At 49.2% G+C, this 20,712-nt stretch overlaps 1 protein-coding gene across 5 annotated transcripts in view; it reads left to right on the top strand.

The window, feature by feature from the left end:
• Positions 1-20,712, top strand: part of Dnaic2 (dynein, axonemal, intermediate chain 2) — a 36,549-nt gene that overhangs the window by 3,464 nt on the left and 12,373 nt on the right. The window contains exons 2-9 of one of the 5 annotated variants that reach the window (XM_006533660.3): positions 2,475-2,971; positions 8,089-8,291; positions 9,724-9,885; positions 11,061-11,182; positions 13,812-13,954; positions 15,613-15,726; positions 19,497-19,636; positions 20,251-20,373. In XM_006533660.3, the coding sequence (XP_006533723.1) occupies positions 8,109-8,291; positions 9,724-9,885; positions 11,061-11,182; positions 13,812-13,954; positions 15,613-15,726; positions 19,497-19,636; positions 20,251-20,373 (987 nt within the window). In that variant the 5' untranslated portion in view covers positions 2,475-2,971; positions 8,089-8,108. Of the gene's footprint in view, positions 1-2,474; positions 2,972-4,348; positions 4,633-8,088; positions 8,292-9,723; positions 9,886-11,060; positions 11,183-12,162; positions 12,391-13,811; positions 13,955-15,612; positions 15,727-19,496; positions 19,637-20,250; positions 20,374-20,712 lie in introns of those variants that run through there. The other 4 variants (NM_001034878.3, XM_006533661.2, XM_006533662.4 and 1 more) reach the window with 4 other exon arrangements.

Consider the following 20,712-nt stretch of genomic DNA (forward strand, 5'->3'; position numbering starts at 1 on the left):
TGTCTTTAAAAAAAAGAAGAAGGGATTGGGGGTGGAAAGGAAGCCAATGGTGCAATGGACTAGGGACCTGCCTGGAGTTTGTCCAGGGCGGAGGCTGATCTAAGCAAAGAATTTCTGTTGTCAGTTACGCTGTGATTGGATGGAAATCTGAGAAGCTTGGGGGGAAAACCAAACTAGGACCTTATGAATGCTCCTAATTATATGACTTCATGCTGGCCTCCCAGGGTGGCTGAGCTGAACCTGCCAAGAGCATAAGAGCTAAAAGCCAGCGAGTGAGTAAATGAGCCAGTGGAGGTCGGAGTGAAGGGAGTGAAGGGTGGGGTAGGAAGCCAGGGATAAAAATCACTGTCATAATAAAAATGACTGCAGTTTCCTTTCCAACTTCCCCCTTTTCCCTTTTTATCTGCACACACAGTGAACGCTCACACATATACCTCGCTTTATCTACCCATGTGTCATCAGAAAGTCCCCTAGCTTGCAACCCCAGCCAGCCACATTGCTCCATCCTGGAACTAATTGACCTGCTGAGTTACTCTGGTCCACACCGTGCCCCACCCCCACTCTGGGAGTCACTCCCCACTCCTCCCCCTGCATCTCAAAACCATTTCCTAGGGCCCGGTTCCAGCCCCAAATCCCACATCTCGGTGACTCATTCTTTGCCTGATTCTATCCAAATTTCCAGTGCCCACGCCTGGCCTGGGATTCACCTCATTCTCTGGAGCCTGTAGGGACAAGCACAGTGCTGGCGGGGGCTCACAATGGGCTGGATTATCATCTGTGTCTGATTGCGTGTTCTCCCCCATTATCCTGAAGAACTGCCACTGTTCAACGTGAAGATGGAGAAAGTTAAGTCTCAGAAATGGAAAGTAAGGCTGGGATGTAGTTCAGTGGTAGAGCTCCAGCCTATCCGATGCAAGGCCCTGTCAATCCCAATACTGAAAGATTATCTTAAGACACCACCATTCGATTGCTGTGAAGAGACGCCACAACCAAGGCAAATATTATACAAGAAAGCTTTTAACTGGGGGGTTTGCTTATAGTTTCAGAGGGTTAGTCCATTATCATCATGGAGGGAAACATGGTGGTACATGGACAGACATGATGCTGGAAAAGTAGCTGAGGGCTACATCCTGATCCACAGGCAGCAGGAAAGGAGAGAGAGAGAGAGAGAGAGAGAGAGAGAGAGAGAGAGAGAGAGAGAGACTGGGCCTGGTGTGAGCTTTTAAAGCCTCCAAGCCCACTCCCAGTGACATACCTTCTCCAACAAGGTTCTAATCTTTTCCAAAAAGCTTGTCCATCTGGGAACTAAGCATACAAATATATGAGCTATGAGGGTGATCTCATTCAAACCTCACAGGGGATGGCAGAGAGAGTGCCTTGCTAAAATCCCATGATAAATAAAGAACCAACCTCGGGTCCCAAATGCTCTTAAGGAACACCTCTGGGAAAGTATATACGGTTCTGTAGTTTTCTTTCTCTTTAAAAAATTATATTGTGGGCTGGAGAGATGGCTCAGAGGTTAAATACACTGACTGTGCTTCCAGAGGTCCTGAGGTCAATTCCCAGCAACCACATGGTGGCTCACAACCATCTGTAATGGAATCTTGGTACCCTCTTCTGGCATGCTGACAGAACACGGTACTAAATAAATAAATAAATCTTTTTTTAAAAATCATATTGTGTATGTGTGTGTTTGTGTGTGTCTTACATAGCACAAGTATGGAGGTCAGAGGACAACTTAGAGAATTCAGTTCTCTCCTTCACCATGTGTGTCTGGGGCTCAACCCTAGGTCATAGAAGTGGTAGCAAGCCCCTTTCTCTACTGAGCCATCTCACCAGTCCTAGATATAGGACTCTACCTCCCTTCTTTAATTCTTTTTAAATTATTGATGATGATGATGATTGTGGGTGTGCTACATGACACAGATCAGAGGACAACTTTGTGGAATCCATTTTTTCCCCCATTTTTATGTGGGTTCTAGGATGTGAACTCTGCTTGTCAGGCTTACCCAACAAAGTGCCTTGTACTCAGCCTGTCCATCAATCCCTCCCACATTTTCTCACTTCCTTGCCTCAAGCTCATGAGAAACACATCTCTCTTTGTGTCATTCATGTGTCCATCAGCTAGCTCATTCATTCATGCAATGAAACCATATTTACAACGTGCCAGCCGCATAGCTAAGCCATGCTTGCATGCATTGAGCCTGACCCTCAAGGAATTTCCATTCCAGAGATGAATTCAGAAGGGTGGTGGTGCAAGGGATACGTTAACAGAAGAGACCCGGACATTGTAGCAGTGACAAATCAGACATGATCCGAACTGACCCAGGTGCGGGGCTTCCCACGCTCTGGTCACTTTGATTGCGTTTTCGGGGGATACGGGAGTGGGGGAGGGACTTTGCTGGGTATAGACTGTAGACTTGGGTAGGCATTTTGGCAAAGCTTTGGTTAACTTTCCTCCACCTCTTCCGCAGACCTCCTCCAGAGAAGGAAGGAGAGAAGGGGGTGCTTCCGACTAGCGGGACCAGAGTCACGTGCTCCAGATCGCCTTCCGAACTGCCGGCGTCTCGGCCCGGCCAGGGTTGCTAGGCAACTGGTAAACTCCGCAGCTCCCAGCCGTTTAAGCTGCGCTGGAGCTGGGACTGGTCTTGGGCGCTTCTCCTGGGCTGTGTGGCAGGAGGTGAGCCAGGATAAGGGGCGGGCGTCCTAGAGGACGTCCAAGCCCGAAAGAAGACCTGGCAAAAAGAGGGAAAAGCTCTCGAGGGTAATAATCACCAACAGTGCAAGAAATCTCGGAGAACTGTCAGGTGCTGGAATCAGCTCATTCTGCTGCATTAATCCTCGCTGCCCTGAATATTCTTCAAGCTCCAGGACCTCCTCAGCCTCCAAGCACCTTGCCTTCTGCACTTCTCCACCAGGCCCTGACCCGGGCTGTGACCCGGAGTGGGCGGGACCTCTTTCTGGCTTTCAGGTGAATGGAACAAAATTTCAAGCCCAGGAAGGATGGGTTGTTAAGAAGAGAGCTTTCAGTTAAACGTAGGGAGGGGGATAGGGATAGGCCGGTAAACCCTGCACTCCTGTAAACTGATGCAGGAGGATTACCAAGAGTCAGAGAGCAACCTAGACTACTCAGTGCGCTCTAGGCCAGTGGACTCAGAGTGAGAGCCTGTCTCAAAGACTAAGAGAGGGGGCTGGAGGACTGTCTCAGCTGCTAAGAGTGAGTGCGCTCTTGCAAAGAACCGGGAGTTTGATTTCCAGCACCCACATCAGGTGACTCACAACCCCTGAAACTCCAACTCCAGGGGATTTGGCACTTCTGGCTTCCACCCCACCTGCACTTGTGTGCACTTACACACACACACACACACACACACACACACACACACACACACACACACACACGATTAAAAATAAAGTGAAATTAAGAAAAATAAAATGGAGGGCGTAAAATGGGAGATCACAAGAGTCTTGTGGACTGAGCACAGGTACTGTATGTAAATGCACCTTTTCTTTTGCCCCTCCATCTGGGAGTTGGCCTTTCATCTACATTTAGGGTCAGGAGACCATTTTCCTAACCTTGTCCAGAAGGTTCACAAAGACATTGGAAAGACACAGGAGCCCTTCCATCTGTATTCCTCACTCAAGCACGGCTCTACAATTCCAGGCACACAAGGGACAAAGGGTGACCCTCCTCCTGGCCCCCTTCCCATACTGACACCTCTGTTGCCTGCTATTTCCTGGCCCTTCCTCCCAGCTGTGTACCATGCTTTCCGCTCAACCACAAGGGGTTCTCTCTAGGAACGACTTTGCTCATTATCCTCGCCTGAGGCAAGTCTTGTTGTTTCTGTTGGGCTAGGGTGCAGGAAATGATCACATGTTTTGGTGTTTGGACCAGGGTATAGCGGTTCTTTGTGACCCTGGATTTGAGACTCAGTGGGGCTGGGTGTAGCTCAATGGTAGAGCACTGGCTGATATGTGTAAGGTTCTAAGAGTCCATATTTAGCTCTGTGTGTGTGTGTGTGTGTGTGTGTGTGTGTGTGTGTGTGTAAGAGGGAGGAGGAAGAGGAAGAGAAAGAGAGAGAGAGAGAGAGAGAGAGAGAGAGAGAGAGATTATGATACTGCATGCTTCTGGAAGGTTCCCACGGGGGCAATGTTCCCCTGAAACTCCCAAGCAACAATACTCCTGATGTCCCCTTGAAGACACCCTGCTCAGACCCTCTTTGGGGAAGCCTCACCCTGGAGCATTTGTCTTCCAAAAGAGGAGAAAGAGCACTCTGACACTCTTGGCTGACCTAGCCATTTATCTTTGCACCCTGTTAGCTTGTGAGAAAAGAGCCTGCTCTGGGGCTTTGAGTATGCTGTCTTCTTGTCACCAGGCTAGCCTTTAAATGTCCCCTCTGTCTGCCTCCAGACACAAGACAATGCCTCCGTTCTCCACGAGGGCTTGGCCTCGGGAAACACCAAGTAAGAAAGCAGAGCTGTTAGAATCGGAGCGGGACTGAGGAGGCTGGTGTTTTTCTTTCCGGAATTTTCTCATTCTCTTAAGTGTCCCTGTGTCCTTGGGAGCCAGCTGTACCACAGCAATTGGAGATGGAGAGAGACAGCCCCTAATTGCCTGCATCCAACTGCCAGGTCTGTGGTGGAAGACAGAGAGAACTTAATCGACTTTACATTCTTTCTTCCAAGGCCTCAATTCTGTCCATACAGAATGAAGACACGGGGGGGTGGGGGTGGGGCACCCTTATGCAGACTGCTTCTTTGCCAACCCCTCTGCTCTCTGAGCCATCTCTCCCAACCATAAGGGAGACTTTCTAAACACGTATGATTTGGGTTGGCTTGGGGGATGGCTGGAAGCATGCTTTTATTGTTTTTGGTTTTTTGTTTTGTTTTTTGTTATTTTTGAGACAGGGTCTTCTGTAGCTCAATCTAGTCTCAAACTATGTAGATGGAGCTAGCCTTAACTTATCTCAGTCTTTTTGCCTCTACCTCCCAAGGCCTGGGATTACAGGCATCAATAGCCATGCCTAGCAGGTCATGCTGCCTTGAAGGAACAATGTATGGATGCCTGGGGAGTTAACCTCACCTCCCCCCTTCTCAATCACCGCTGTTCCAGCTGTTCCCCCCCCCCCCACCTGCTTCTTGATGGATACACTCAGCTCTCAGCCCTTCAGCCTTAGGACTCAGTGGGTGGAGCCATGGCTCAGACTCCTTATGGCCATGGAGCCTTGGGATACCCAGTGATCCCAGCGCCACCTGCTGAAGAGTCCCTCCCTCCCTGCTGCACCCCTTGGTGGTTTGTCCGAGATCAGCTGACCATAAGCCTGCCCTGCAAGTTTATTCCCATTGATCACATGACTCTTTGCATCAGGAATCACTGCCTTCATTACTCGTGGTTTGATTGACTGCAAGTTTATTCCTATTGATCACATGACTCTTTGTATCAGGAATCATTGCCTTCATTACTCGTGGTTTGATTGACTGATTGATTATTGATTGATTGATTGACTGTTTAAAAAAAATTTTTTTTTGAGTTCAGGTTTCACCGTGTAGCTCTGATTAGTCTGACACTCATTCTGTGGATGAGGCCGGCCTAGAACTTGCAGTGATCCTCCTGCCTCTGCTTCTTCAATGCTGAGATTATAGACACCACTGTGTCTAGCTCGTACTTGGGTTCAACTGGCTGTCTTCCCTCTCTTCCCTTTCTGTATGTGTGTCTGTCTGTCTGTCTTTGAAATGGGATCTTTTCATTTAAAAAAAAAGGTTCTTAATATTCTTAAAATGTTTCTCTTATGTGTATGAATGTTTTACCTGCATGTATGTCTGGTACCCTCAGAGGCCAGAAGATGGCATCAGATCAGCTGGAACTGGAGTTACAGACAGTTGAGAGCTGCCACGTGGGTGCTGGGAACCAAACTCCTCTATGCAAGAGCAGTCAGTGTGTGCTGTTCACCTCCCAGCCATCTCTTCAGCACCAAACAGGAGCTGTGTAGCTCAGGCTGAAGTCCATAGTTCATAGTATAATGCTCTAGATGGCCAGACCCTGTATTCAGTCTCCTAATGTGTGGGGTCAGAAGGATCAAGGCCCCTTTGTGTGAGTTGGAAGGCAGTAGGTCTTCTTAGGACTTTGATAAGGAGTCCCTTTCTCACAGTGCGTTTGCACGCTAGCCCCTTTACAGAGTTTTTGCAGCTGCAGGTCAGCTCTGGAAAGTAAATGACCGGGCCAGGGACACACTGACGGTGGAGGCAGGGCCAGATCCCAGGGTCTCGCCACACTCCCTTACAATTATTATTTTTTAACTGGAGAGAGAGAGAGAGAGAGAGAGAGAGAGAGAGAGAGAGAGAGGTGCATATGTGGAGGTTAGAGGGTAACTTTGTTGGAGACATTCCTCTCCCTTCCAAGCAAATGCATTCCAGGGATTGAACTCAGGTCATGAGGACTGTTCTATAAACATTTTTACCTGCTGAGAGATCCAGGTCTCTCTCATCTGTGTCCCATGTGGTTTAAGTCTTGAGTGTGCTGGTGGGTTTAGCTCAACCGTCATCAAGATTGCCTCCTGCCTCTACTAAGTGTATTGATTCCATAGAAAGTGTGCAATTTTGTGGGTAAGAGTTTTGAAGCCAGGCAGCCCAGCTGGCCTGCTTGTCAGCTGTGTGATGCCTGGCAAACCACCTAAAGATAGGAATGTTCCTCAAGTAAAATGGTGATCTCATTGCCCGCCTGAGAGGGTACGAGCAAGAACCAAACAGTATAATTTGCACTTAGCATACACTCGGCACTTAGGTAAATTCAGTGATTTTTGTTTGAGGAGATTTTTGTTGTTTCTGTTTCTTTAAAGACTTATTTTCTTTTTCTGGCCATGGAGGCTCATGCAGAGGCAGGTGGATCTCCAAGTTTGAAGGCAGCCTGGAGTACATGGTTAGTTCCAGGCCAGCTAGTGAGACCCTGTCTCAAAACCAGATTTATCTAGCTGCATGTGTGTGTGTGTGTGTGTGTGTGTGTGTGTGTGTGTGTGTGTGAGAGAGAGAGGGGGGGAGGGGGAGGGAGAGGGAGATGGCATATACTACACATTCTCACAGAGGCCAGAAGGTGGCACCAGATTCCCTGGAGCTAGAGTTACAAACATCTGGAGATGCCCAACTCAGGTCCTCTGCAAGAGCAGCAAGCGCTCTTAGCCACTGAGCCGTCTCTCCAGGCCATTTTCGATAACGTCTCATTATATATCACAAGCTGCTTTCAAAGCATAGAATGGCCTTGAACTCATGGCAATCCTCCTGCTTCAGTCTTCCAAGGGCTGGGAGTACAAATGTAAACCATCAGAGGTTTTTGGTTTTAAGTGTGTGTGTTGTTTGTTTTGCTTTTTTGTTTTGTTTGTTTTTCGAGACAGGGTTTCTCTGTATAGCCTTGGCTGTCCTGGAACTCACTCTGTAGACCAGGCTGGCCTCGAACTCAGAAATTCGCCTGCCTCTGCCTCCCAAGTGTTGGGATTAAAGGCGTGCGTGAGCCACCACTGCCCGGCCATTCGTTTTGCTTTTGTGTTTTATGTCCTGTGGTTTGTGTTTTGAGACAGGGTCTCATGTGGCCCAGGATGGCTTAGAACTTTCTGTGTAGCCTAGGATGATTTTAAACTCTGGATTCTCCTGTCTCCACCTTCAGAGTGCTGGGATCACAGATGTTTACCCAGTTGAATGGGATTTTTTTTCAAAGATTTTATTTGTGTGTGTGTGTGGGGGGGGGGGTGCCTGCATTCTGTATGTATGTCTATGCACCATATAAGTACAGTCCGGTGGAGGCCAGAAGAGGGTGAAGTCAGATGTCCTGAAACTGGAGTCATAGGTGCTTGTGACCTGCCCTGTGGGGGCTGGGAATCCCAAGGTCCTCTGGAAGAGCAGCCAGCACTCTTAACTGCTGAGCCATCTCTCCAGCCCACCTCCCCACCACAGATAATTTACAAAAAGCAAAACAAAACATAGGTGTAGCTTCTGGAAAGATCCCCTAACCTGGCCCTGCCTCTGGTGTGACCTGAGGAGATGAGCAATATCTGGGTGGGACCCTCACTAGTCTGATGCTCTGCTCCATCCTGCCAACAGCCGCGGTCACGGTCGCCGCCATGGAGATCGTCTACGTGTACCTGAAGAAGCGCAGCGAATTTGGGAAGCAATGCAACTTCTCAGATCGCCAGGCTGAGCTGAACATCGACATCTTACCCAACCCCGAGCTGGCCGCACTGTATGTGGAGCGGAATCCAGTAGACACAGGCATCCAGTGCTCCGCCAGTATGTCGGAACACGAGGTGGGTTCCTGCCCTGAAGGCTAAGCAGGGTGGCTTACCAGGAAACTAGGTAGAGTGGGCGAGAGCAGGTGCTGGAGGCGTGTGGGCGGAGTCACCCCAAGACTCACCCGGTGCCAGGATCAGGAGTAGACAACACCAGCTCCTCTTGGACCGAAGCAGATGTGTCTAACCTCTGTGTGTCCCACAGAATGCACAGGCAACGTCGGAGCTCTGAGTTGCTATTGATGTGCTTTCTCTGTGATGTTGAGGGATGTTTTCTCGGTGTTAATATGCTATCATGTTGGGTGGATTCCTGGGCCTAGTCAACTTCAGATATGGCTGAGGAGATCTGTGAATGTGGTCCCACACAATCCGGTGAATCTTAACGCATTAGGAGAATTTTTTGTATGCGTGATTTTTCTTTTTCTCCTCCTCCTCCTCCTCCTCCTCCTCCTCCTCTTCTTCTTCTTCTTCTTCTTCTTCTTCTTCTTCTTCTTCTTCTTCTTCTTCTTCTTCTTCTTCTTCTGTGTGGCCAAATGGTCATGTATTCCAGCTTGGCCTTGAACTTGCCAAGAGAAGAGTGACCTTGAGGTTCTGCTCCTCCCACCTCCATCTCCCAATCTGGTTTTTTGTTTCTTTGTTTGTTTGGTTTTTTGTCTGTTTTTTTATTACATCTATCTCCTGTGTTCAGCTCTGTGTGTGTGTGTGTGTGTGTTGACCATATGCCTACTGAATATGAACTTTGTAGATGATTGTGTTGGGTCATATTGTACTATCAAAAAGATTGGCCATACCTAGAACCAAAAGGCTCCTCCCAAGGGCTCTGGGGCCTTCGAGATGTTACTGGAGTCAGTCTGGGCATTTGGGCCTTCGGAGAGAACTATCCAAACGGGCTTAAGAAAAAGAGAGTGTTACATAGGCAATTCCCACTGGAATGGGTTGGGGTCCCAGGGACACGGAGTCCCCACGAAGTAAAGGATCAACCGGTGTTTCTGTCAGCCACACTGAAAATCATGTGACATGGGCTAACCCATCTTACCATGAATCACTTGATTCAGCCAAAACAGACTTTTCACAGTATCACGGGCACAAATGATCCTGATGAGCATGGCATAAAGAGCTGAATCACTGTTGATTTCCTGTCTCTGTAATGCTGAGGGACAGAAGTTTAGTCGCTGTTGATATGATATCTCCCAGGATAGATGTGTGGACTCCTGGGCCTATTTCAGGTAAAGATAGAACTAGGTTTCCCATGACCACCACTGTCCCCTGTAAGGCTTCCCAGATAGTGCTGTTGGGAACCAGATAGGGCCTCTTCACTTTGTGGCTTTGGTCAGGGCACCCCTTCTTCAGTTATCCCCGTAAGAGCTTAGAGTCCCAAGACCCAGGTTTGTAGAAATGGCTGAATGCTTAGCCTGGAGACAAATGTCGTCTCCCCTGTGCTTCTGTTTAGGCCAACACCGAGCGGTTCGAGATGGAGAGCTGTGGCGTTAATCATGTCGAGGGGGGCTGGCCCAAGGATGTGAACCCCCAGGAGCTGGAGCAGACCATCCGTTTCCGGAAGAAAGTGGAGAAGGATGAGAACTACATCAACGCCGTCATGCAGCTGGGCTCGGTTAGCCTCCCTCCGGCGCCCGCTGTCCCACGCCACTACCCCAGCTCGGACTGTACTCTGCAGGCTGTGTGCAGCCCTGTGTAGGCTCCTGTAGCTCTCAGCCAGGGAGGGAGAGACTCACTGCTTGACCATAGGGACCTATAGACAAATGAATTTAAGCAGGAGTCTAAAATGCTTGGAAGAGGGCTGGCAAGATGGCTGTGTTGGTAAAGGTCCATGACCTCAAGGCTGATCACTTGAAGTTCTAGAATCCTCATGATAGTAGGAGAGAGCTCACTCCTGTAAGTTGTCCTCTGACCTCCACACATGCACAGTGGTGAACATGTCCCCCTCCCTCCCATTAAACCCCAAGGCACACACACAACAACAATATGGGAAGCCTCTTGGGTAGAAGGCACCCTAGAAGAGCCCTGCCAGTCAGCCAGCAATGCTCCTTCATGCATTGAACTGAATTTCAATTCAGAGGCTACAAACTCAATCTTACATACCTCCTGCTCCCAAAATGTTTGCAACTCACGCCACAATTCCAAGACAGACAGACACACCGACTTCACCAGATACCGTTAAGAGACACTGTCAGAGACAGGAACACTCCCATTTGCCCCGTAAGGAGGAAATTTCCTGTTGAAGGGATTAAAGAAGGCTCCCAGTGTAAGGGTCTGAGAATCCCTGAAAGAAGACCCCAGACTCCATAGTATGCAAAGAGAAAGAGCATTTATTCTGCAGGAACATCCAGCATGTGGGGTCAACCATCCAAGCAAAATGGCGACCATGAGGGAAGCAGGCCCCTTTTAAAGCCAATTAGGGGTTCTCCAGTTGCGGTTGGGTCACCTTCCTCAGGATTGGTGGTGCTTATGGTATGAGATATTTGTACACTGTTGATTGGTTTGTACCACAAGGGAGAGAGGGTTGCTCCTGGCCAGATGTCAGGGCAGTTGCTGATTGGCTGCCCCCCTTTTTCTGTGGTTTTCCCAAGAATCCTGGGCTGTCCCTCTGTGGAATTAAAGCATAGGGATAACATGGTGGTCTGTTCTAATGTGCAGCGAGTTCGATCCTCTCATTGGAAGAGTGTTGGCCTTGGGCCAAACCTTGCTGAACATCAAAGATGACACAGGCGGGGTGGGGGTGGGACAGCTCTCTCACGGCTAAGGTTTCCTGGCTCGGCGTCTCCTCAGATCATGGAGCACTGCATCAAGCAGAACAACGCCATCGACATCTACGAGGAATACTTTGATGACGAGGAGGCCGTGGAGGTGACTGAAGAAGCCCCTTCGGCCAAGACCATCAATGTCTTCAGGTATGGCTAGAGAGAGGTGGCAGGTCCCCTAGACCTGAGTGACAGGTAACCTGCCAGGGGAGGATGCTGGGAACTCCTCTACAGGAATCTGATACCCTCTTCTGGCCTACACCAGGCACCAGGCATGCATGTGAACCTCCACCCCTGTACATACATACATACATGCATACATACATACATGCAGGCAACACACTCATACACATAAATAAACAAGCAAACAAACAAACCTCTTCAAAATTAATTGACTTTACGGGCTGGTGAGGTGACACAGTGGTTAAGAACACTGGCTGCTCTCCCAGAGGTCCTGAGTTCAATTCCCAGAACCCATCTAGAAAGGGGTCTGATGCCCTCTTCTGGCATGCAGGTGTATATGTACATACAGAGTACGACATGAAAACATACATCCATGAAAAATTATTTTTAAAAAATTGACTTTAGTTTTTCATATAGCTTTAGGCTTTCAGCAAAGTTGAGTAGAGAGAGCTGAGAGTTCTCAGATCCCTCCCTCCCTCCCTCCCTCCCTCCCTCCCCCCTCCCTCCCTGAGCACACAGGTCACACATCAGCACACATCAGGCCAGTGTGATATTTCACACACCTATGGTCCTAGAACTGTTAGGCTGATACAGGAGGATTGAAAGTTCTAGGCCAGTCTGGGTTACTTAGTGAAACTTGGGGGGGGGGGAGAGAGAGAGAGAGAGAGAGAGAGAGAGAGAGAGAGAAATCAAACATGGTGGCACACACCTATAATCTCAATCTCAGCACTTGAGAAGCTGAGGCAGGCCAGATCAGGGGTTCAAGGCCATTCTTAGACTCAGATACATAAGTAGTCTGAGCTTCTAAGACCCTGTCTTTAAAAAGGAAAGACAGACAGACAGACAGACAGACAGACAGAGTGAGGAAGGGAGGAAGGAAGGAAGGAAGGAAGGAAGGAAGGAAGGAAGGAAGGAAGGAAGGAAGGAAGGAAGGAAGGAAGGAAGGAAGACATGCAGAGGCCATGGTTTCCACTAGAGGGCACCCTTGGGCCTCATAATCTGTGGATTTGGACCAACAACACAGAGCCGGTTTCAACTGCCTTCTTTTTCCATTCTCCTGCCCTCCAACTCCTGGTTCCCACTGGCCTTTTTATCACCACCACCTCCTACGATCCGCACAGTGCCATACACTCTGTGGTGACCCCTTTCGTCTGGCTCCCTTCACTCACTCATGGGTTTGTATCTCTGAATCTTTTCTTCCCCTCCCTCCCCTCCTCCCTCTCCTCCCTCCCTAATTCTCTTTCTTTCTGAGACAGGCTGTCCGGAAGTTCAGGCTGGCCCAGGCTCACTATGGAGCTAACACTAGTCCCGAGTTCCTGATCCTTCTGTCTCTACTTCCCAAGTGCTGGGATCACAGCCCTTGTTTTACATAGGGCTTGGGATCAAACTCAGGGCTTCATGCACAGAGGCAAAGAGTCTAGCAAGAGGACTACATCCCCACCCCTCCCTTTTGTTAGGATTGGGGTCGGGCCGATAGGGGTGTGACAGGAATTTTGAGCTCCTTTTGTGGAGTAGTAACGAGGGGGTTGGATGTTCGCCTCTTCTGTGCTGACCGTCATGGACTCAGGCTCCCAGTCAAAACTTTCACCAGGTAAAAGTGTTTAAACCAGGCCAGTGCCAGGTGTGGTGGCGCACGCCTTTAATCCCAGCACTCGGGAGGCAGAGGCAGGCGGATTTCTGAGTTCGAGGACAGCCTGGTCTACAAAGTGAGTTCCAGGACAGCCAGGACTATACAGAGAAACCCTGTCTTGAAAAACCAAAAAACAATAAAAACAAAAAACAAACAAACAAACAAACAAACAAAAACCAGGCCAGCACGGTAGCGCATGCTCTTTGATCCCAGCTCTAGAGAAAGAGAGGCAGGCAGGTTTTTGTGAGTTCAAGTCCAGCCTGCTCTACAGAGGGAGTTTCAGACTAGCCAGAGCTACACAATGAGACCCTTCTTTAAAAGGGGGAGGGGGTGACTGTTAAACTAAAGCTCTTCAGGGTGACATGAAGTAGTGTCAGCCAAATACACAGAAACTGAGTTGGCAGTGTGGATGTGTGCCCAACATGTACCTAGCCTTGGGTTCCATCCCAGTACCTTATATACTGGATGTAGTGGTGGTGCATGCCTGTAATCTGGAGGCAGATGGATCAGAAGGCCAGCCTGGGGTACATGAGGTCTTGCCTCAAAATTAATTAATTAATTAATTAATTAATTAATTAATTAAAAGTTATCTCATAGATTTCACTCATTTGCCTCCTGTCTAATTCCTTGTACATACTAGGTCGAGTTAGAGACTGATTTTCTGTCTAAGGGAGTCTTGTCAACCTTGAGGTTTCTGTGGGGTTGGGGTTTGTTTTATTTGTTTGAGACAGGGTCTCTGTAGTCTAAGCTGGCCTCTGGAGTGGTGCTGCGGCACAGGCAGGAGCCCACTCCCACTCCCACCCCCACATCCCCGCTGTCCAGTTTCAACCTTGTAAAATCAATTTCTAAGTGAACGCAGTCACATAGACCCTACTTGGATTTTTTTTTTTTGAAAAGGAATCTGATAAACACCTACTTGGGGGGCCCTCCCCTCCATCCCCTGCTTTCCCTGCCTTTCCGCTCCAGGGACCCTCAGGAGATCAAGCGGACAGCTACACACCTCTCCTGGCACCCTGATGGCAACAGGAAGCTGGCAGTAGCCTATTCCTGCTTGAAGTTCCAGCGCGCACCCATGAGCATGAACTACGACTCCTACATCTGGGACCTGGGTGAGAAATGGGTGGTTCCACCCGCCAGAGAGGACTGAGGGAGGGCCAGGTCAGAGGCCAGCCAAACTTGGGGAGCTGAGGGTAGAAATAAGGGGTCAAAGACAACCTGCGGAGTGGGGCACCAGGGATAAGAGGAAAGCTCTTGTCTCTTCCCGTGTGGGAACAGGCAGGCACACCTCTACGGAGCCGAACCAGATCCAGAAAGTTCCTGTCCACTCTATGTTTGCCTCCTACACTGGGGATAGACTCCACGGCCTTGTGAATGTGGTCACATCCCACATCCCAGCCCAACTCCAACATCTGAGGCATTGAGAGCAGGATGCTTGGGATCTCAGATCCATGGATCCCCACACGAGGATTCCTACTTGACCATGAGAGGGCCCAAGCAGGGAAGAAAGCATCCCACCTTTCCTGGCACTTGCCTTGCATTCACGCAGACAGTGACAGGCCATTTTCTACAGGGAGCAATGGTAGGGACACTCGGTGTAGAGACACCACCACTCAGAACCGACAGTCTGCTCCTTTCTACAGCTCATTAAATTCTGACAGGAGGCCACCTTCACCCAGGGTGACTCCAGTTTCAGCCATGGTCCACAGACCTGACACTTCCACCTGGGTGGAAGGAATTGAGAGAGAATTAAAAAAAAATAGATGATATTGCTTGTGGGGAGAGCATGTGTGTTATGGTGCACATGTGGAGGTCAGGGGACAACTTTGTGGGGTCATTTCTCTTCTTCAACCTTTATGTGGGCTCTGAGGACTGAACTCAGGGTCACACCGGCCTTGGGCAGCAAGAGCTATCTTTCACCTGTTGGGCCAGCAAGATGGCCCCAAGAGCAGACTTTACGTAAAACCTCTGTGGGTCCACAGACTTGGATCTGGTGGAAGCAGGGAAGGAATCAAGAAAAGACAAACACAGACGCACACCGAAAAGCAGAGGTGGGGCAGTCTGGGCGCTCTGCTGGAGAAATCTCGGTATCCCGGAAGCTCAGCAGGTTGTGTATGAATTGAACAGAGACACATCGGGTCACTGGATACAGCTGAGCAAGGACACAGGGTTATCACACACACACACACACACACACACACACACACACACACACAAATGAGCTGGCAGGGTTATTATCTACCCCTGGACCACGGAGAGGGGGGTTTAGCTAATCTCTGTAGGAGTGATCTCTGCAGGGGAGCGGTCTTCAGACCACAGGTATATCTGGTAGGCATTCTCTGCACAGTCAACACTCGCTCTCAGTCCACTGAGGAAGGCTTTACCGTTTCCCTCTGAGCCTCACCCCAAAATGTCTGCAGGGGATGTGGGGGTGGAGTGAGGCTTTGCCGTTCCTCTAGGGCTCTGAGACTCTAGGGTCCTTGTCATGGCTGCACCTATGTCAACAGCACACAAATACACATCCACTCAGGGCTTCATCACTCTCTCTACACCTTAGGATCAAAATTTCACTTCACACAGAACCTGGGGAATGGTCTAGAGCTGAAATTCAGTATGTGAGTACGTACCCCAATCCCGATCGCCTCCGCCCCCCAATAAAACCACTAGCCAAGATTCAGGCAAAAGAGGCCAGAGGGAGGGGAAGGACCCTCTGCCGTTTCTCTCGTCCTTTGCTTAATGAACTGAAACTGACTGACCCTCTTCATTCTAGAAAACCCCAACCGACCTGAGATTGCCCTGAAGCCGTTGTCTCCTCTCGTCACCCTGGAGTACAACCCCAAGGATTCCCACGTGCTCCTAGGGGGCTGCTACAATGGGCAGATAGGTAAGGAGGACTCCGCACCACCACCCCCCGCCCCCCAGCAGCAGCTGGGGACACTGCTGACCGGCCCACTCCATCAGGGCTAACTAAGCCTGGACTTGGCAGGCAGATGAACCGTTTAGGAAGCTAATCACTGCAGTCGCCTAGGAGTCAGGATTAATGCTGGTAGTTTGGGCTGGCCTCCAGTCATAATCACTGAGGTAAGTCTAACAACAGGAAACAAGAAAGTTCTAAAAATAACGCAGGCCGGGGAGACGGTTCAGTGGGTAAGGGTGCCTGTCACCAAGCCTGACGACCTGAGTTGACCTGTGGGACCACCCACATAGTGGGCAGAGAGAACAGTCGTCCTCTGGCCCTCACATGTGTGCCACCTGCATGCGTGCAGCTACACGTGCACCCATGCATGATAAATAAATAAATAAATAAATAAAATGTAGAGTTTTTTTTTTTTTTTTTTTTTTTTTGCGATAGTTAGAATAAAGTCGAGCACCAGGGCCCACGATAGACAGATAGGGGCCCGCTGTGGAGTCCCCGTCTTGGGAGAGGTCTCTGGACAAAGTACACGGGATGATTGTGTGTGTGTGTGATGGGTACTGGTGTGTGACCATGAATACCTGAGTCAGAGGAATTGATTGTGGGTGATGCTGGGTTTGCACACAACGCAGTTGGTAAGTGTCGCCTCCTGTGTGCCCATCGCTGTGCCATGCACACGCAATGTCTGAGAAGAGAGACTTCAGGGAGCACTCCATCACGGTGGGGAAAGCACGGCAGCTAGAGGGGGTTGGTCCCTGGTGGGGGAAAGAGCTTCTCAAGCCAGGCCCACCAGGAAGCAGAGGGTTCAGGCAGAAAGTAAGGCTGCACCCCCTCAGCAGCATACTCAGGAGAGGGTCTCCTGGCTCTCCCTTTGTCTATGAGAGTACACAGTCAACAGGTCCAGCTGGGATAATCCTTTTGTAAGGGGGCACATCTTAATTCCCCACGATGGCTAGGAGGATGCAATGGGCTGGGTTACACACAACGGGCAGGAGGGGGCAGCTGTGTCACACTAGGGGCCCCATATATTTCCCTGCCATATTATTCATTGTCTGAGCCATAAAGACTGCAGCGAAGCTAATGCCATGACTTATTCAGTAGCCCTCCTCACTCATTATTCATGAGTCCTGTCAGTGGCTTTTCAAACTGGCTCAGAACAGCTCAGCTCAGGGGCCCTGTGACCATAGGACATCTGTGATCGCAGGAACCACCTGAAGCGCTGCTCTGCAGAGAAATGACTCAAATAAACACATCTGTGGACCCGGCCTGGCCAGGAGTAAAGGTCTCCTGCTTAGGGACTACTAGGTCAAAACTTAGGAGCAAGTAAGTACGTCGGGTAGTTTATAAAACCGTCTTTCCTGGAAAGGGCTCTGTGGCCCTCTGGATGATGTGAAAGCCAGATACCTTGGGACAGGAAACAGGTAGGCTTTACCCCTCTGTTGGCAAAGCACAAAGACAGGGGTCACAGTAGAGACTTAAATGTGCCCCCCGTGAGTTTTCTTTTTAAAATTTTCTTTTAGTTACATGTGTGTGTGTTTGTGTGTGTGTGTGTGTGTGTGTGTGTGTGTGTGTGTGTGTGTGTGTGTGTGTGTAGGGATATGCGTGAAGAAGCTAGAAAATGCCATCAGATCCCTTGTAGCTGGATAGATGTAGACATTGCGAGCTGTCCACTCTGGAGGCTAAGAACCAAACTCTAACACTCTGCTAGAGTGGCAAGCGCTCTTAACCACGGGGCCACCTTCCAGCCCCCTCTTTACTCTATCATTAAAATGTCATACATGTGGTTTGTCTGTGTGTGGGTATCTTCGGCAGCTGGAGTTACAGGGAGCTCTGAGCCACCCAGGGTGGGTGCTGGGAACAGAACTCTAGCCCTCTGAAGGGTAGCGAGGGTTCTGAACTGATACTCCATCTCTCCCGCCCTCTTTTTTATTTTTAATTCACATTTTAAAAATGTATTGTATGGGAGGGTATATATATATGTATATATATACATATATATATATATATATATATATATATATATATATATATACACACACACACACATATATATATACATATATATACATACATATATATACATATATATGTGTATATATATATATATATATATATATATATATATATATATGTATACACACACACACACACATAGCACAGCGAGCACATAGAGGTCAGAGGACAACTTGAAGGAGGAGTTGGTTCTTTATTACCATGTGGATCTCAGGGGTTAAACTCAGGTTGTCAGGCTGTGAGAGGCACCCTTACCCGATGGAACTTCTCACTGGCTCTCTAAAAAGAGAATAAATTAGTAAATAAAAATAATAAAATTAGCACATAAATAATATATATTATTTATATAATAATATAAATAATACAATTCTAATAAAAATTAGCATTGCTATTCTAATTTTAGACTTATTTATCTTATTTTGTGCATGAGCGTACCTGCGTGTATATGTGCACCACATTATGTGTGTCTAGTTAAAGGTACAGGGTCCGTGGGAAGTGGACTTACAGATGGTTGGGAGCTATCAGGTAGGTTTTAGGAATCAAACCCAGGTCGTCTGGCTGGATGACAAGAAGTTTAACCCACTGAGTTACCTTTCCAGCTGCCCCTCCGAGAGTTGCTTACAGCAGCATGCTCATACAGCAAGGAGAGCTGCCGGTGCGTGACCTTGCCTGGGAGGACCTGGGCCTGTGATTCCCCTGTCTTAGATCCTGGCTCACCCCTTTTGCTTGGCTAGCTCTGCCTTCAACCTTAGTTCCCAGCCACTTTCCCTTCAGACCTTCCCCGACCAGAGCAGCCTCTCCACCTCCTGCCCTCACTCCTGCCTCTCCCGATACTGAGCCTGGGCCCATGCGTTTCACCAGGGTGTGGGGTGTTGCTGGGCACGGTGGAGCACGTGGAGCCTGCAGCCCAGGAGTCTTTGCAGTAGATCGTATGGTAGAAAATATAGGGTGGTTTGAACGTAGCCCTGATTCTAAAAATCCGGATGATTTCCAAACTTGGAAGCGTTGTCCCCTCCAACTCGACTCCTTTTCCAGATGAGAAACCGTGCCTCCTTCACAGACACTTGAGCACCCACCCCCAAACACAGCTCTCATCTCAAAGGGAAATGAGAGAGAGCTGATTCTAGAGTCAATATGGATGTCCAGGATCCAGAAGCTTGGACAATTTACCCCAGACACTAAGTTCCAACCTGCAAACAGTTTCACAAAGTTCTTAAAGTAGCACAAAAGAAAACCACTAACCAAGGGCCTTTCAGGTAGTAAGGTAGAGCCATAAATGTAGCACAAGTCTATAAACCCAGCACCTTGGAGGTGGAAGCTGGAGAGTTAGTAGTTCAAGGCCATCCTTAGCTATATAGCAAGTTGGAGGCTAGCCTGGGCTACATGAGACCTTGTCTCAAGAATCCCAAACAAATCAAATGAATGCCTACCCACCTCCCATGGCCAAATATTGGTGGTAAGAATAACAGGCAGGTAGGTTAGAACATTTGGAAACCAGTCTCAGGTCTCACACGTGTTATCTGATGACTCTCTTCTCGTTTCCTATTTTTGTGTATTTTGAGACAGGGTCTCACTATGTAGCCCTGGCTGGCCTGGAACTCACTATGTAGACCAGGCTAGCCTCCAACTCAGGGTGTCAACTCTCCCCAGTCACAAACCTTTAATACAGGTTTGATCGGTTTGTGTTTCTGGGACCTTGAGTTCACAGTCTGGTTTTCTCCCGTCAGCCTGCTGGGATACCCGGAAGGGCAGCCTGGTGGCAGAGCTGTCCACCATCGAGTTCAGCCACCGAGACCCAGTGTATGGCACCATCTGGCTGCAGTCAAAGACAGGCACTGAGTGCTTCTCAGCATCCACTGATGGGCAGGTACCATTCGGCAGACCCTGGAGAGGAGGAGAGGGAGGGGAGGGGAGGGGCCGTCCAGAGACCACTGCCTTATGTTCTGCCTTCCAGTACTTTGTATTGTATTGTATTGTATTGTATTGTATTGTATTGTGCAGTGCTGGAGCTGGAACCCGGGGCTTCATGCATGGGGGGGGGGGGGGGAGGGAGGGTTCTACCACTGAGCTGTACACTCCAGCCCCCTCTTTCTTGTGTTTGTTTGTTTGTTTGTTTGTTTTTGAGACAGGGTTTCTCTGTGTAGTCCTGGCTGTCCTGGAACTCACTGTGTAGACCAGGCTGGCCTGGAACTCAGAAATCTTGCCTGCCTCTGCCTCCCAAGTGCTGGGATTAAAGGCGTGCGCTACCACTGCCCGGCAGCCCCCTCTTTCTTAAACAACAACAAAAAAAAAAAAAAGGAAGGAAGAAAAGAAAGAAAGAAAGAAAGAGAGAAAGAGAGAGAGAGAGAGAGAAAGGAAGGAAGGAAGGAAGGAAGGAAGGAAGGAAGGAAGGAAGGAAGGAAGGAAGGAAGGAAGGAAGGAAGGAAAGAAAGGAAAGAAAAAGGCAGGGTCTTCACAGTCTCAATCGCCCTTCCCTGCCAGGTCATGTGGTGGGACATCCGCAAGATCAGCGAGCCCATCGAAGTTGTCATTATGGACATTTCCAGAAAGGAGCAGCTGGAGAACGCCCTGGGCGCCATCTCCTTGGAGTTCGAGTCTACCTTGGTGGGTGTTTTTTGTTCTCCCTTCCTCAACCTCGCTTGCTTGGGCTACGGACAGCAGGCATGGCACCTTGCCGGGCAACCTTACTCCTTGTGAAGGCTTTACCGCGATCTTCCAGCAGGGGGCAGCAGAGCACCTCCAGGAAGGCTGCCGTTGACACCAGCTTGAGGCCCGCCCTTCTGAGCAGAGGGGAGCTTTAAAACCAGAGAAGCCCAGTTTTAGGGGAAGATCCTGCCCAGAACCAATGTCCTCACTGCTTTGGCTTCAGTTGAGGCCCTAGGCTGGTCACTTCCCTTCCTCGGGAGGGGGGGGGGTGCAGGGGGAGGGAAATAAACGGGAATT

The sequence above is a fragment of the Mus musculus genome, chromosome 11, assembly GCF_000001635.26.
Source record: "Mus musculus strain C57BL/6J chromosome 11, GRCm38.p6 C57BL/6J".
Lineage (NCBI taxonomy): Eukaryota > Metazoa > Chordata > Mammalia > Rodentia > Muridae > Mus > Mus musculus.